The sequence below is a fragment of the Salmo salar genome, chromosome ssa25 (assembly GCF_905237065.1).
Source record: "Salmo salar chromosome ssa25, Ssal_v3.1, whole genome shotgun sequence".
In the NCBI taxonomy this organism is placed as follows: Eukaryota; Metazoa; Chordata; class Actinopteri; order Salmoniformes; family Salmonidae; genus Salmo; species Salmo salar.
The window spans coordinates 45,701,663-45,715,796 of record NC_059466.1 but is presented as its reverse complement, the minus strand read 5'-3'; the positions used below and the strand labels follow the sequence as shown (position 1 = coordinate 45,715,796).

General features: G+C 41.6%; 1 protein-coding gene across 3 annotated transcripts; it reads left to right on the top strand.

The window, feature by feature from the left end:
* Window positions 1-4,501: 4,501 nt before the first annotated feature.
* On the top strand, window positions 4,502-13,848 carry LOC106586857 (interleukin-10 receptor subunit beta). 3 transcript variants are annotated; one of them, XM_014174581.2, is made up of 7 exons: window positions 4,502-4,910; window positions 5,411-5,537; window positions 6,811-6,983; window positions 7,318-7,472; window positions 9,836-9,983; window positions 10,151-10,296; window positions 13,032-13,341. In XM_014174581.2, exons 1-7 carry the CDS (start codon window positions 4,844-4,846, stop codon window positions 13,038-13,040), a joined length of 825 nt encoding a protein of 274 aa, XP_014030056.1. In that variant the 5' UTR covers window positions 4,502-4,843; the 3' UTR covers window positions 13,041-13,341. The 3 variants fall into 3 exon arrangements, with proteins under 3 accessions (XP_014030056.1, XP_045563539.1, XP_014030055.1); XM_045707583.1 differs by having other exon boundaries at window positions 13,027-13,341; XM_014174580.2 differs by having other exon boundaries at window positions 4,508-4,910; window positions 13,122-13,848.
* The last annotated feature ends 286 nt before the right edge of the window (window positions 13,849-14,134 follow it).

Genomic DNA, 14,134 nt, shown 5'->3' with positions numbered 1-14,134 from the left:
TCTATCATTTTATATTTGTTTGTCTCCCTCCCTCTCTGTCTATATGTCTACATGTTCCAGTGGTGTTTCTGCTCCCAGCCTTAATACCTGTCTCTCTGGCTTCTTTCTTGTTGTCTATCATTATATTTGTTTCTCTGTCTATATGTCTACATGTTCCAGTGGTGTTTCTGCTCCCAGCCTTAATACCTGTCTCTCTGGCTGTCCTGTTCTGTGTGACTGTCTATCATTTTATATTTTATATTTTTTTGTCTCCCTCTCTGTCTATATGTCTACATGTTCCAGTGGTGTTTCTGCTCCCAGCCTTTAGCAACATGTCCATTGTCTCCTTCAACCTTGAGCACACTCTGACCTGGCTGCCTGGTTCAGGGACTCCTGCCAACACCCACTTCACAGTTCAGATCCTCAGGTACGCACTTACTCTTCAGTCCCATGCTTTCATTTTATCCATCCTTCTAGTGTAGCTGCTGACTAAGTGCTTTCATTTCAGCTGGTTATGTGGTAAAGGTAAAATACTGAATCACTGCAGTCTAGGACAGGCACACCATTGGTAGAAATAGAGAGAGGGGGGAAAAAGTGATTTAATCCATGTTAGGGCTGTAACGTGGGGAAGGGGTCTGAATACTTTCCGAATGCACTGTATCTACTTCATTTGGAGGTTGTTGTTTTACAGTGTAGAGATACGTCAGGATACATATACCTAGAAAAGAAAGCAAGTTCTGAGAATGTGGCCAAACTCACTCACATTCTCTTTGAATAGAACCTGACATTAACACCAGGACTGAGGATGACAAAGCAGATCAGTATCTTGTCTAAAATAATAATTGAATCCGGCACATTTTTCCTCTCTGAGGGGTTGTTTACCTCGCACTGCAGATGTAGATATGTGTGGTTTTGCCCACTACTTCCTCTCACCAGAACACCCTCTGTGTTCAAGGAAACTCACCTCTCGTTCTAAGAATTACACCAACACAGGTTCAGCGGGGGGGCTCATCTTATCTCCCATCTCTAACCCACAGTTTATTTGTCAATAGGGGCGGCAGGTAGCCTAGTGGTTAGAGCGTTGGGCCAGTAACTGAAAGGTTGCTGGATCGAATCCCCGAGCTGACAAGGTAAAAATCTGTCATTCTGCCCCTGAACAAGGCAGTTAACCCACTGTTCCCCGGTAGGCCGTCATTGTAAAGAAGAATTTGTTCTTAACTGACTTGCCTGGTTAAATAAAATAAAAATGTGGTACAGATAGTGAATGAACAAAACCTTAGTCATAGGACAAATACTGTATCTCATGGAATGGTATTATAGCTACACATGGCTACGATAATGATCAATGTAGATTACCTATCCAAAGCATTACAGTGTAGCATTGTAAAACATGACTATAAACATTAGCTATATGAACATTGTGGGTCACCTCTACTGAGGAGACTGTGATTGGGTACCTGTAGCCAGGGCCGGAGTATTGTGTGACCGTGTCCCCTCTGAGCTCCACTGTGCTTTTACTAGTTCTACTGCAACCAGCACAGGTAATGTACCAGGACCTAACAGCACAGATATGACCACACAGGACATATCTGTGCTGTTGGGTCCTTGATGTCTGTCTCAGTGTCTGTGGTACATTCAGCCTCCTGGTGCTCCTCTTCTGTGGAGTGGTGGTCTACACTGGTCACTTGCACAAACCTCTCCCCCAAAACTCTGGGGCTGTTGTCACTTAAGTCAGCCGGTATACTGAAACTTTGAGTTCAATTCAATACCGATGTATGTATATTGATGGAAATTCCATCAATATCATTATAATGATTCCCCTCCTGTCTCTAATCTCTGTTAGCAGTCCTCTGTTTCCCGCTGTCGTGACGGTTAGACACCTCCAGAGGATCCCTTCAACCTGCTCTCAGTCCTGCCTCTGGATCCCCAGCCTGACCCCTTCAACCTGCTCTCAGTCCTGCCTCTGGATCCCCAGCCTGACCCCTTCAACCTGCTCTCAGTCCTGCCTCTGGATCCCCAGCCTGACCCCTTCAACCTGCTCTCAGTCCTGCCTCTGGATCCCCAGCCTGATCCCGTCAACCTGCTCTGTCCTGCCACTGGGGCCCCCTAGACTGGGGTTGGACCCCCATCTCATTCAGTCTGTCGCTCCCAGACCATACACTGGAAGCAAGATTTGTCCCAGACCATACACTGGGAACAAGATATGTCCCAGACCATACACTGGGAACAAGATCTGTCCCAGACCATACACTGGGGACAAGATCTGTCCCAGACCATACACTGGGGACAAGATCTGTCCCAGACCATACACTGGGGACAAGATCTGTCCCAGACCATACACTGGGAACAAGATCTGTCCCAGACCATACACTGGGGACAAGATCTGTCCCAGACCATACACTGGGAACAAGATCTGTCCCAGACCATACACTGGGGACAAGATCTGTCCCAGACCATACACTGGGAACAAGATCTGTCCCAGACCATACACTGGGGACAAGATCTGTCCCAGACCATACACGAGGAGGATCTGTGGAGGAAGATGAAGGCTATGGACTATGGCTATGGAATGAAAACCAACCATCCGCAATATAACACAGTCCCCACAATAATGAAAACCAACCATCCGCAATATAACACAGTCCCCACAATAATGAAAACCAACCATCCGCAATATAACACAGTCCCCACAATAATGAAAACCAACCATCCGCAATATAACACAGTCCCCACAATAATGAAAACCAACCATCCACAATATAACGCAGTCCCCACAATAATGAAAACCAACTGTCCACAATATAACGCAGTCCCCACAATAATGAAAACCAACCGTCCACAATATAACGTAGTCCCCACAATAATGAAAACCAACCATCCACAATAATGAAAACCAAGCAAAGCAGTGCGACACAGACAACAACACAGAGTTACACATGGAATAAACAAGCGTACAGTCAATAACACAATAGAAAAAGTCTATATACAGTGTGTGCAAATGGTGTGAGGATGTAAGGCAATAAATAGGCCATAGTAGCGGAGTAATTACAATTTAGCAAATTAACACTGGAGTGATAGAGGTGCAGATGATGATGTGCAAGTAGAAATACTGGTGTACAAAAGAGCAGAAAAGTAAATAAAAACAATATGGGGATGAGGTAGGTAGATTGGATGGGCTATTTACAGATGGGCTATGTACAGCTGCAGCGATCGGTCAGCTGCTCAGATAGCTGATGCTTAAAGTTAGTGAGGGTAATATACGTCTCCAAAACTGGAAAGAAAGGCGGCCAAAGTAAGAATTGGCTTTGGGGATGACCAGTGCGATATACCTGCTGGAGAGCGTGCTACGGGTGGGTGTTGTTATGGTGACCAGTGAGCTGAGATAAGGCGGGGCTTTATCTAGCAAAGACTTATAGATGACCTGGAGCCAGTGGGTTTGGCGACGAATATGTAGCGAGGGCCAGCCAACGAGAGCATACAGGTCGCTGTGGTGTGTGGTATATGGGGCTTTGGTGACAAAACGGATGGCACTGTGATAGACTGCATCCAATTTGCTGAGTAGAGTGTTGGAGGCTATTTTGTAAATGACATCGCCGAAGTCGAGGATCGGTAGGATGGTCAGTTTTACAGCGTGAGTGAAGGAGGCTTTGTTGCGAAACAGGAAGCTGATTCTAGATTTAATTTTGGATTGGAGATGTTTAATGTGAGTCTGGAAGGAGAGTTTACAGTCTAGCCAGACAGTAGTTAGCTACATAAAGTAATGGAGAAAACTGACGTTTCTGAAGCAGGTAGCTCTGGCTGGGCATCTTCAGCTTGTAGCAGGTTTAGGGACTAATTTACTTCCATAGATACTTCTAGCTATAGCCAGTAACCAGGTAGGGCTAGCTAGCCAGCCTGCTAACTAGTCAGTAGCTAGCTAGCCGCTAATGCAAGCCAACTTTGTTCACTTGTTGTTGACTTTATTACATTGACATGCTAACTTCATAATAAGTTCTACAACATAACTAACATGAGTATTTAGATTTTCCTGTCACACTCACAGTCGAATGCTTTCTTTGTACTGACAACCTAGGCTGTAAACACACTCTCCTAAAGCACCATGAATATTCTATGAGGGGACGTGTACTTCTTGGTAGGAACAAAACGAAAATAAAAATGTAATAAATATTGTTATTTGTTTTCCATTATTCCCTGTCTAATTTTGACACCATAAATGAGAAACAAATCTATTTCCCGTTTTTCAAATTCGGGAACAATAAATGAGCCGTTTTCCGTTTTGACTCGGAAATCAAAGTAACGAATGTAACGCTACAAAAAGCAAGGTGAAGCGGCAGTTCAGGCAATCTTGCAAGTCGGAACAATACTTGACAAATAAATATAATTTTTAGATTCGAAAAATTACTTGACAAGCAGTAGGCATTTCGAATGAAATGTGGAGTGAAACTATATAGTTAAGGCGAAACATCACGTGCCCTGCTTTCTTTCAAAGGTATTAGGCAATCATTTATTCGAAAAACACTGTTAATTCCATCATAATTTGTTGCAATAAAGTAAGACAAAATAAAGATCCACCCCTGTCGAACGGATACACATTTTTGTCGATATTTTTTTTAATGAATCATATATCTGCCGTTTCCGTTAATCTAAACGAGCCTAAAGGTTTTTTTCCGACATTATCGAATAAACTTGTTTCATTGGAAACCTGCCTAGACTTTTTCTGAATTTATATCACTCAGCTTGGTTTCGCTTCCCCGCAATTCTCCGCCCATTCAGAAAGTACATTCAGAAAGTACACAATAAACTCTCAAGAGCGGCCAGAAGCAAATCTAGCCAACGGAACCTTTCAGAACATCTCTTGGGCAACATGCAATCTACGGTGTTTACTATCTTGTTTGTCAAACTATTATGCTTAACTTTACATGGAATGACAGGTCAGTATTTCTCTTTCGACCTTACCATCGCATAGTCTACTAACGTGCTGTAAATCGATTGGCTTTGATTGTAGATGAATGTTTTAAGCCATTCAATAATACGACTGGTTTACGATAGTTTTTTGTTGTTGATATTTCGTGATAATTTCAGTCTTTTATAGGTTACATTTATTTAGCACTTATACATTTCTTAATCTCTTTTACTGTCAATAGTGGCAACCAATGGAAACACTTCACATTTTGGACTCTGTTACATTGACATACTGATGATGTACGCTAAATATATACATACACATAGGCTTAAGGTTTTACCCACATACTATATGTGGTCAAGAGTGTTCATCTCGAGGAAGCACAGTGGAATGGACTTAACATCCAAGACATATACAATACCATTTTCCCCATCTGACTCAATACCCTTGTTTATCTAAAGCCTGTAATCCCCCTGAATGATGTGTATTTGTCAGTATGTTCAACTGTGTATAACTGTGCTTTTACAGCAGTGTTAGCTGAACTTCCAAGTCCCAGTAACATTAGGATTAACTCCGTCAACATGGGACTAGTGTTGGAGTGGGATCCCCCTCAGAACCACACGGAAAAGCTCACCTACAGATCAGAATACAAGTGGTAATATGAACACTGCCAAACAACACAACCAAGTGAGGGTGAACATTTAAATACGGCACACTTCCTGCTATGGGTGCTGGGAAAGAGGAGAAATGACACACACCCACAAGTAGTCTTCCCCAGAAGAATCTGTGTCATACACCCTCTCTCTCACACACACACACATCAACATACACACACACACACACATACACACACACACACACACATACACACACACACACATACACACACACACACACACACACACACACACACACACACACACACACATACACACACACACACACACACACACACACACACATCAACATACACACACACACACACACACACACACATCAACATACACACACACACACACACACATCAACATACACTTACTATATTTATAAGGAATAGGTGCAACTATTTCACTTTTATTTATTTTTTATTTTTACACAATACTTGTCAGAATGGGTTTCAGACAAACAAACAGCGTACAAACACTGGACAAACACTGGACAAACAAACAGCGTACAAACACTGGACAAACAAACAGCGTACAAACACTGGACAAACACTGGACAAACACTGGACAAACACTGGACAAACAAACAGCGTACAAACACTGGACAAACACTGGACAAACAAACAGTGGACAAACAGTGGACAAACACTGGACAAACAAACAGCGTACAAACACTGGACAAACACTGGACAAACACTGGACAAACACTGGACAAACAAACAGCGTACAAACACTGGACAAACAAACACTGGACAAACACTGGACAAACACTGGACAAACAAACAGCGTACAAACACTGGACAAACACTGGACAAACACTGGACAAACAAACAGCGTACAAACACTGGACAAACACTGGACAAACACTGGACAAACAAACAGCGTACAAACACTGGACAAACAAACACTGGACAAACACTGGACAAACACTGGACAAACAAACAACGTACAAACACTGGACAAACACTGGACAAACAAACAGCATACAAACACTGGACAAACAAACAGCATACAAACACTGGACAAACACTGGACAAACACTGGACAAACACTGGACAAACAAACAGTGGACAAACACTGGACAAACAAACACTGGACAAACACTGGACAAACAAACAGTGGACAAACACTGGACAAACAAACACTGGACAAACAAACACTGGACAAACACTGGACAAACAAACACTGGACAAACACCTTACAAACACTGGCAACATTAGTCTACCGCAATAACAATAGAGTGATGTCTTGTTTTGAACACAGGAAAAGCGTCAGGAGCAGCTACCAGTATGTATGTTGGAATACAACAGCCCTGTGCTGTGACTTCACCAGTCATCTAAACAAATTTGGAGTGTACACTTTCCAAGTGAGGGCAGAACGAGAGGGAGAGACATCTCACTGGGTGGAGACTAAGGAGTTTATCATGGATGAACACAGTGAGTTCCTAGTTACCCATCTGTAACGTCAATCTACATAGGGACTTCATAACACATTCATAACCTATACATAGCACATGAGAAATACATGAGCATTTCATAGTAGTTCTTGCAGTGCACTAGAGATGGGTATGAAAGTGTAATAACAGGTACTGTTAAACCAGAGGTTAGGGCGAAGCAGAGTGTATGATTGCAGACTGGAGCGTGACAGCTTTTGCTCATTAATGGACTATGGTGATCCACTAGCAGGCGCCATGTCATTTCTTTACCCCTGAGAGGTTGCCACTTCCTTTAGGTCACTTTCTTTCCCATGTCTCTCTGTTTCTCTCCACAGCCACTTTAGGCCCTCCCAGTGTCACTCTAGTCTCCAGTGGTGCAAACATTGAAGTGAGCATCGAAGACCCAGTGCTCAGGATCTCTGAGTTTAAAGAGATCTACAATCATGCAACCTTTAACATCACCTACTGGAAGGAGGGCCAGGAGAAGAGGGTATGGTGGCCATTTTACTTTCCATCTGGGATTATACATCTGGAGTGTAATTTCCACTGCCTACAGCCAGGGGATTTGAGGAATGGAAAGACAAAGTAAAGCAGTTTGCCTGATCTTTCACATCTGATGTCATAGTGACAGTAGCCAATAAGGAGTATGAGATGCAGGTTTAGGGTCTGGGCACAGAAACTACTTTCCATCTGCCAATGGTAAACTTTATAACCGTGGGGGTGATCATCTGGTGACACATTGAGTACGGTTACATGCACACAATAATGGGATTATTGTGGATAGATTCATATAATCGTTTGATTAAAACGTTTACATGCTTTGCAAGAAGAACAATTTCCCTAATAATCCTCTTAACATGGATACATCTGAAATCAGACTACCGGATGGCACTCTGATAAATGCAGAAAATCGTCAATCAAAATAATATTATGCCACAGCAATCATGTTAGTTTTTGGGAAGTATATTTGAGTTTGGACGTATAAAGTTTGGCTAACACTTCATTTTAAGGGGTCCTTATTAGTGACCCTTATGTAATTACACTATAAGTGTATTAGCGGCATGTGTAATTACACTATAACGAGTATTGTAGTTAACTGTAACGACATACATGGCAGTAATTGTGGTCTGTAATTACAAAAAGGTGTAAGAATCAATGCTTGTTTTCCATGCTTGTTATAAATGGGCCGGTTGCCCAATACATTCACCAACTTAGTGTTTAGTTTCTTCTCAGCTGCATACAGTTACAACTGTCGCAAAGGTTGTGACCCCTCGTCGGTGCGCTGGGTGTCCAATAGATTTTATTCAATAGGCTCTGATTACTTAGCCATGAAAGTGCACTGTTGGAAATATATCTCTACTCAATGTTATTGCTAGCGCTTGCCACCAAAATAAAGTGTACCAATCTGGGTTAACTTGGTCATTCCAGATGAGGATAAATACCCTGTTTCAAAGCATAATACATTTAAATGTTTGCCTAAGTACAATGTAATTACTAGGAGTTACACAGGATGTAGCTAGTTAGCTAGTTGAAGTGAAGTGTATCTTGAGGTGTACTTACTTGTAACTAAATGTGTACTCATACAGTACAAGATCCATTCTGACAATCTGGCCCTCATTTTAAAGCTTCTGGAAGTTTAATTCCAGAATTCACTTAATTTCTGTACCTTGTTGTGAAGTGAAACTTCCGGAAGCTTTAAAATGAGGGCCACTCAAGATAAACTTCATTTTAACTAGCTACAGCCTGTGTAAAACCTAGTAATTACATTGTACTTAGTCAAAACATTAAATGTACTATGCTTTGAAACAGTGTGTTTTTTCACATCTGGGATGCCACCCATATTAGATCCCAGTCAGTGAGATTGACCTACTGATCTGTTTTTGCCAGCTCAACCAAGTTAACTTTATTTTGGGGTCAAGTGCTAGCAACAACACTGAGTGAAGACACAGTATAGGATGAACAGTGCACATTCAAGGGTAAGTAATTAGAGCCTATTGAGCATAGGCTCCCTCACAGTGCAGTATAACCGCAGTACACTGCAGTATAAATGCAGTTATAGTGCAGTACGCTACAAATACTGCATCCAAAATAATATATTTTTTTCTGCAGTACTTTTGCAGTGTAACTGTAGTTATTCTGCAATTACTGTGTCCAAAATACCACAGTCGACTGCAGTTATTGCACTGTTATTGCAATCTTTTTTGGTAAAGGCTATAATCTCTCAGGCATCCAGCACACCGACGAGGGGTCACAACCTTTGTGACAGTTGTGGCTTGTATGCAGCTGATAAGAAGCAAAAACACTAAGTTGGTGAATTTAGTGGGAAACCTGCCCATTTGTAACAAGCATGGTAACAAGCATTCATTGTTACACCTCTGTAATTACATACTGCAATTACTACTAGGAGTTGTTACTGTTAACTACAATAGTTGTTACAGTGTAAATTCATGTGTGATTGCAGTGTAGTAAAGATCCTTTAAAATGAAGTGTTACCAAGATTTGTACTGTACGTGAAAGCTACTTCTGAGACACATACATTCAGTTGTTCCTGAACTCACTTACATCGCGCTAAAGAGGGAGGATGGCTCGGCTGGTGCTCGCCCATGCGCAGATCAATTACACTGCTGGAACGCCGATTTGAAGGTCTACATGTCCTAATAATTCAAAAGATGGCTCAGAAAACCAGATGTTTTAATCGGCGTATGCTTACTTTTATTTTGACTGTACGCCGATTTTAAGATAATCAGAGTAAGGTGTTTACATGACTAATGCATAATGTTAATATGCATGTAAAACATACTCATTGTGAGGCGCTCAATGCTTCCTCACTACTCCTCTATCACCCCCCTGCAGGCCAAACGGATGACGGGCATCCAACTGCATAAAGTGGTCTTGGAGCTGGAGCAATGGACCAGGTACTGTTTTCAGGTCTGGGTGGTAACCGAAAGGTTCTTCAAACAAAGCCAGCCCAGCAACGTTACGTGTGAGAGCACCCCTAAGGGTGAGCGCCATCTCTCCCTCTTTCTTGTCCTCCCTTTTATCTGTTAAAAACACAAATTATGAGTATTAGATTGCTGCCTTCAATGATTCTCCGAGTACAAGTCTACTCTTGCTCAACTCAATTCTTCGTCCCTGGTGTCCCCTTTTCCAACCCCAAACCCTCTGCAGCCAAGGACAGGCCCTGGGTGATGGCCCTGGTGATGTTTGTGGTGATGGCTGTGTCAGTGCCGCTGGTGGTTCTAGCATTCTGGCACTGCTACAGGGTGGTCAGCTTCCTCAGACCCAAGGTCAAGCTGCCTGGACATTTCACAGTGGTCAGTATGGCGCATGATCAGTGTGTTTTAATGAATAATACACTGTTTCTTTGTGTGTAGTAACTATTATTTGTTCTTTTTCTAACCCATAAATGACATGTTCATGCTGCTGTTTAGAAAAAGAAAAAAAAAAGGACTGTCAATGAGGCCGTGTCTTTGGCTGAGTTCCATGTATCAGTGTGTCCTGTTATCAATGAGGCCGTGTCTTTGGCTGAGTTCCATGTATCAGTGTGTCCTGTTATCAATGAGGCCGTGTCTTTGGCTGAGTTCCATGTATCAGTGTGTCCTGTTATCAATGAGGCCGTGTCTTTGGCTGAGTTCCATGTATCAGTGTGTCCTGTTATCAATGAGGCCGTGTCTTTGGCTGAGTTCCATGTATCAGTGTGTCCTGTTATCAATGAGGCCGTGTCTTTGGCTGAGTTCCATGTATCAGTGTGTCCTGTTATCAATGAGGCCGTGTCTTTGGCTGAGTTCCATGTATCAGTGTGTCCTGTTATCAATGAGGCCGTGTCTTTGGCTGAGTTCCATGTATCAGTGTGTCCTGTTATCAATGAGGCCGTGTCTTTGGCTGAGTTCCATGTATCAGTGTGTCCTGTTATCAATGAGGCCGTGTCTTTGGCTGAGTTCCATGTATCAGTGAGTCCTGTTCTATCTTGACGTAATAATGAATGGTTTTAGTCTAATCTCTTGTGGACAGAATGCTTAAACATAAATGAGCATCTGTTCTGCCAGTCACATTCTGTTAAAGGTCCCCAAAGCACACACATCCCTGGGTCGCTCGTCTTTTCAATTCGCTGCAGGTAGCGACTGGAACGAGCTGCAACAAACACTGAAACTGGACAGTTTAATCTCAATCTCTTCATTCAAAGAATCAATCATGGACACTCTTACTGACAGTTGTGGCTGCTTTGCGTGATGTATTGTTGTCTCTACCTTCTTGCCCTTTGTGTTGTTGCTACCATGTTGTTGTCATGTTGTGTTGCTGCCATGCTATGTTGTTGTCTTAGGTGTCTCTTTATGTAGTGTAGTGTTGTCTCTCTTGTCGTGATGTGTGTTTTGTCCTATATTTTTATTTAATTTATTTGTATTTTTAATCCCAGCCCCCGTCCCCGCAGGAGGCCTTTTGCCTTTTGGTAGGCCGTCATTATAAATAAGAATTGTTCTTAACTGACTTGCCTAGTTAAATAAATAAAATATGACCAAATTATGCAAGATTTTAGTTTTGGGTTAATTGAGATTAGTTTTAAAGGCCTTTTAATGAAAGAGTCTGAAAGGCCTTTAGTCTGAAAGACCTTTAAAGAGATTAGTCTGAAAGACCTTTAAAGAGATTAGTCTGAAAGACCTTTAAAGAGATTAGTCTGAAAGACCTTTAAAGAGATTAGTCTGAAAGACCTTTAAGGAGATTAGTCTGAAAGACCTTTAAGGAGATTAGTCTGAAAGACCTTTAAAGAGATTAGTCTGAAAGACCTTTAAAGAGATTAGTCTGAAAGACCTTTAAAGAGATTAGTCTGAAAGACCTTTAAGGAGATTAGTCTGAAAGACCTTTAAAGAGATTAGTCTGAAAGACCTTTAAGGAGATTAGTCTGAAAGACCTTTAAAGAGATTAGTCTGAAAGGCCTTTAAAGAGATTAGTCTGAAAGACCTTTAAAGAGATTAGTCTGAAAGACCTTTAGTCTGAAAGACCTTTAAAGAGATTAGTCTGAAAGACCTTTAGTCTGAAAGACCTTTAAAGAGATTAGTCTGAAAGACCTTTAAAGAGATTAGTCTGAAAGACCTTTAGTCTGAAAGACCTTTAAAGAGATTAGTCTGAAAGACCTTTAAAGAGATTAGTCTGAAAGACCTTTAAAGAGATTAGTCTGAAAGACCTTTAAAGAGATTAGTCTGAAAGACCTTTAAAGAGATTAGTCTGAAAGACCTTTAAAGAGATTAGTCTGAAAGACCTTTAGTCTGAAAGACCTTTAAAGAGATTAGTCTGAAAGACCTTTAAAGAGATTAGTCTGAAAGACCTTTAGTCTGAAAGGCCTTTAAAGAGATTAGTCTGAAAGACCTTTAAAGAGATTAGTCTGAAAGACCTTTAGTCTGAAAGACCTTTAAAGAGATTAGTCTGAAAGACCTTTAGTCTGAAAGGCCTTTAGTCTGAAAGACCTTTAAAGAGATTAGTCTGAAAGGCCTTTAGTCTGAAAGACCTTTAAAGAGATTAGTCTGAAAGACCTTTAAAGAGATTAGTCTGAAAGACCTTTAGTCTGAAAGACCTTTAAAGAGATTAGTCTGAAAGACCTTTAAAGTATTAAAGGCCTTTAAGGCATCCTCGTGCTTCCCATCTGAAACAGTTCAGAACAGTTTGTGCATATATTATGACAACATTTTGTGACTTTTTCGTTCGGTTTAGTCTTCGTCAACAGTTTTTTTGGGGGGGGGGCTCTTTGTGCACACAACATTTTTTCTCGAGGCAAGCCGAAGTTGGTAGCCGAAGTCTACACACCTTGTCTGTGATTGGTCAACAGTAGGGATTCTTAAATTAAGTGTTTGTCTTTCAACAAGAGACAAATCCTTTTCATGCACATTTTGTCACTTGAGAAATTCTGCCCCAAAGATCTTAGAATTAAAATTGCGTGACTCTTCTGATCTCTTCTGCAAAAAATATCAAAATGAATGTTAGATTTCTTGAGTTATATTAGATTCATTCTGTCTATTAATTCTAGAATTCTGTTTTTGTTCTCATTTTTTAAGTGAAGATCTTTTAAGGGAGTATGCGAGCACACTAATTCGGTTTGCAAGCTGACGCCTTTAGTGTGACCAACCTCTCCCCTCCCCACCCCATGCAGTACCTGTTGGCTCCTCAGTGCTCCTCCATCCTGGCCTTGCAGAGCAGCCCCCAGCCTGATGAGGTGTACCATGAGGTCAGCATCATGCCTGGGGGGACAGATGGAGAGAGAGCTCCCTCTGGTGGACGGAACAACATAATGCACATAAACCAGACTGACTGACAATACAAAGAAAGGCAGTGTTCGAGAGCATCAACACCGCGACTGACAGGCCGATGTATAAATAATATTAAGTTGTTGTTTATGATGCAAGGTGATTTGTTGATCAGTCAGTCTCGACTCGCCTTTAATGTCGGCTGCACCCAATCACAAAGCTCTTGAAGTGGATGGGGAAGATATGGGTGAAAGACTGATGTGAGGAAGAAAGAGGACAACAATGGATGGCAGAGAAGAGGACGTATCTCTTAGTGAGAAATAATAGTTTAACTGACATCAGGGACTTAGCATTTCATCACAGGGATGAATAAATAACTAAGAGCTATTTAGTGTAATGCAGGGGTCATCTACTAGATTCAGCTGCAGGCCGGATTTTATCTCTTGGGGGCCGGAAAACATATTTACAAATCATTTGTGATCGTATGCAAATTGAAACCTTGCATACATTTCTATACGATCACATGTTCCTCTCTATTATGCCTGGGAATAATTGGGAGCAGATTCCTTGAATTAAAATCACTACGAGCTGATTTCCTGCTGTTCAAAATGAAATAAACAATTTGACTGAGAACTTGGGGGGCCAAATACAATCACCGCCAGTCGGTGAACCCTGGTGTAATGTGTTTATTTATGTGACCTTTATGTGTATGATAATGATCAATAATGCCTTTTATTCATTATTGGCCTTGGTACACTGGCATTTTATGATATCATGAGTATAGGGCAATGGAATGGTGGAAACACTAAGTCATCAGAGAGAGTTCTCATTATGAGCTGACTGATACGAGACACTCCAAATAGCTTATGGAAAATGGCGTTTTTGTATTTAGCTTGTGACGCAGCAGTCAAGACGTCAT

Excerpts from the sequence above, each read along its gene's own strand:
- LOC106586857 (XM_014174580.2), top strand. The coding sequence starts at position 4,844 with ATGCAATCTACGGTGTTTACTATCTTGTTTGTCAAACTATTATGCTTA. Across the intron at positions 6,984-7,317 it reads GTTTATCATGGATGAACACA|CCACTTTAGGCCCTCCCAGT; the intron begins GTGAGTTCCTAG and ends TTCTCTCCACAG. Across the intron at positions 10,297-13,121 it reads TGCCTGGACATTTCACAGTG|TACCTGTTGGCTCCTCAGTG; the intron begins GTCAGTATGGCG and ends CACCCCATGCAG.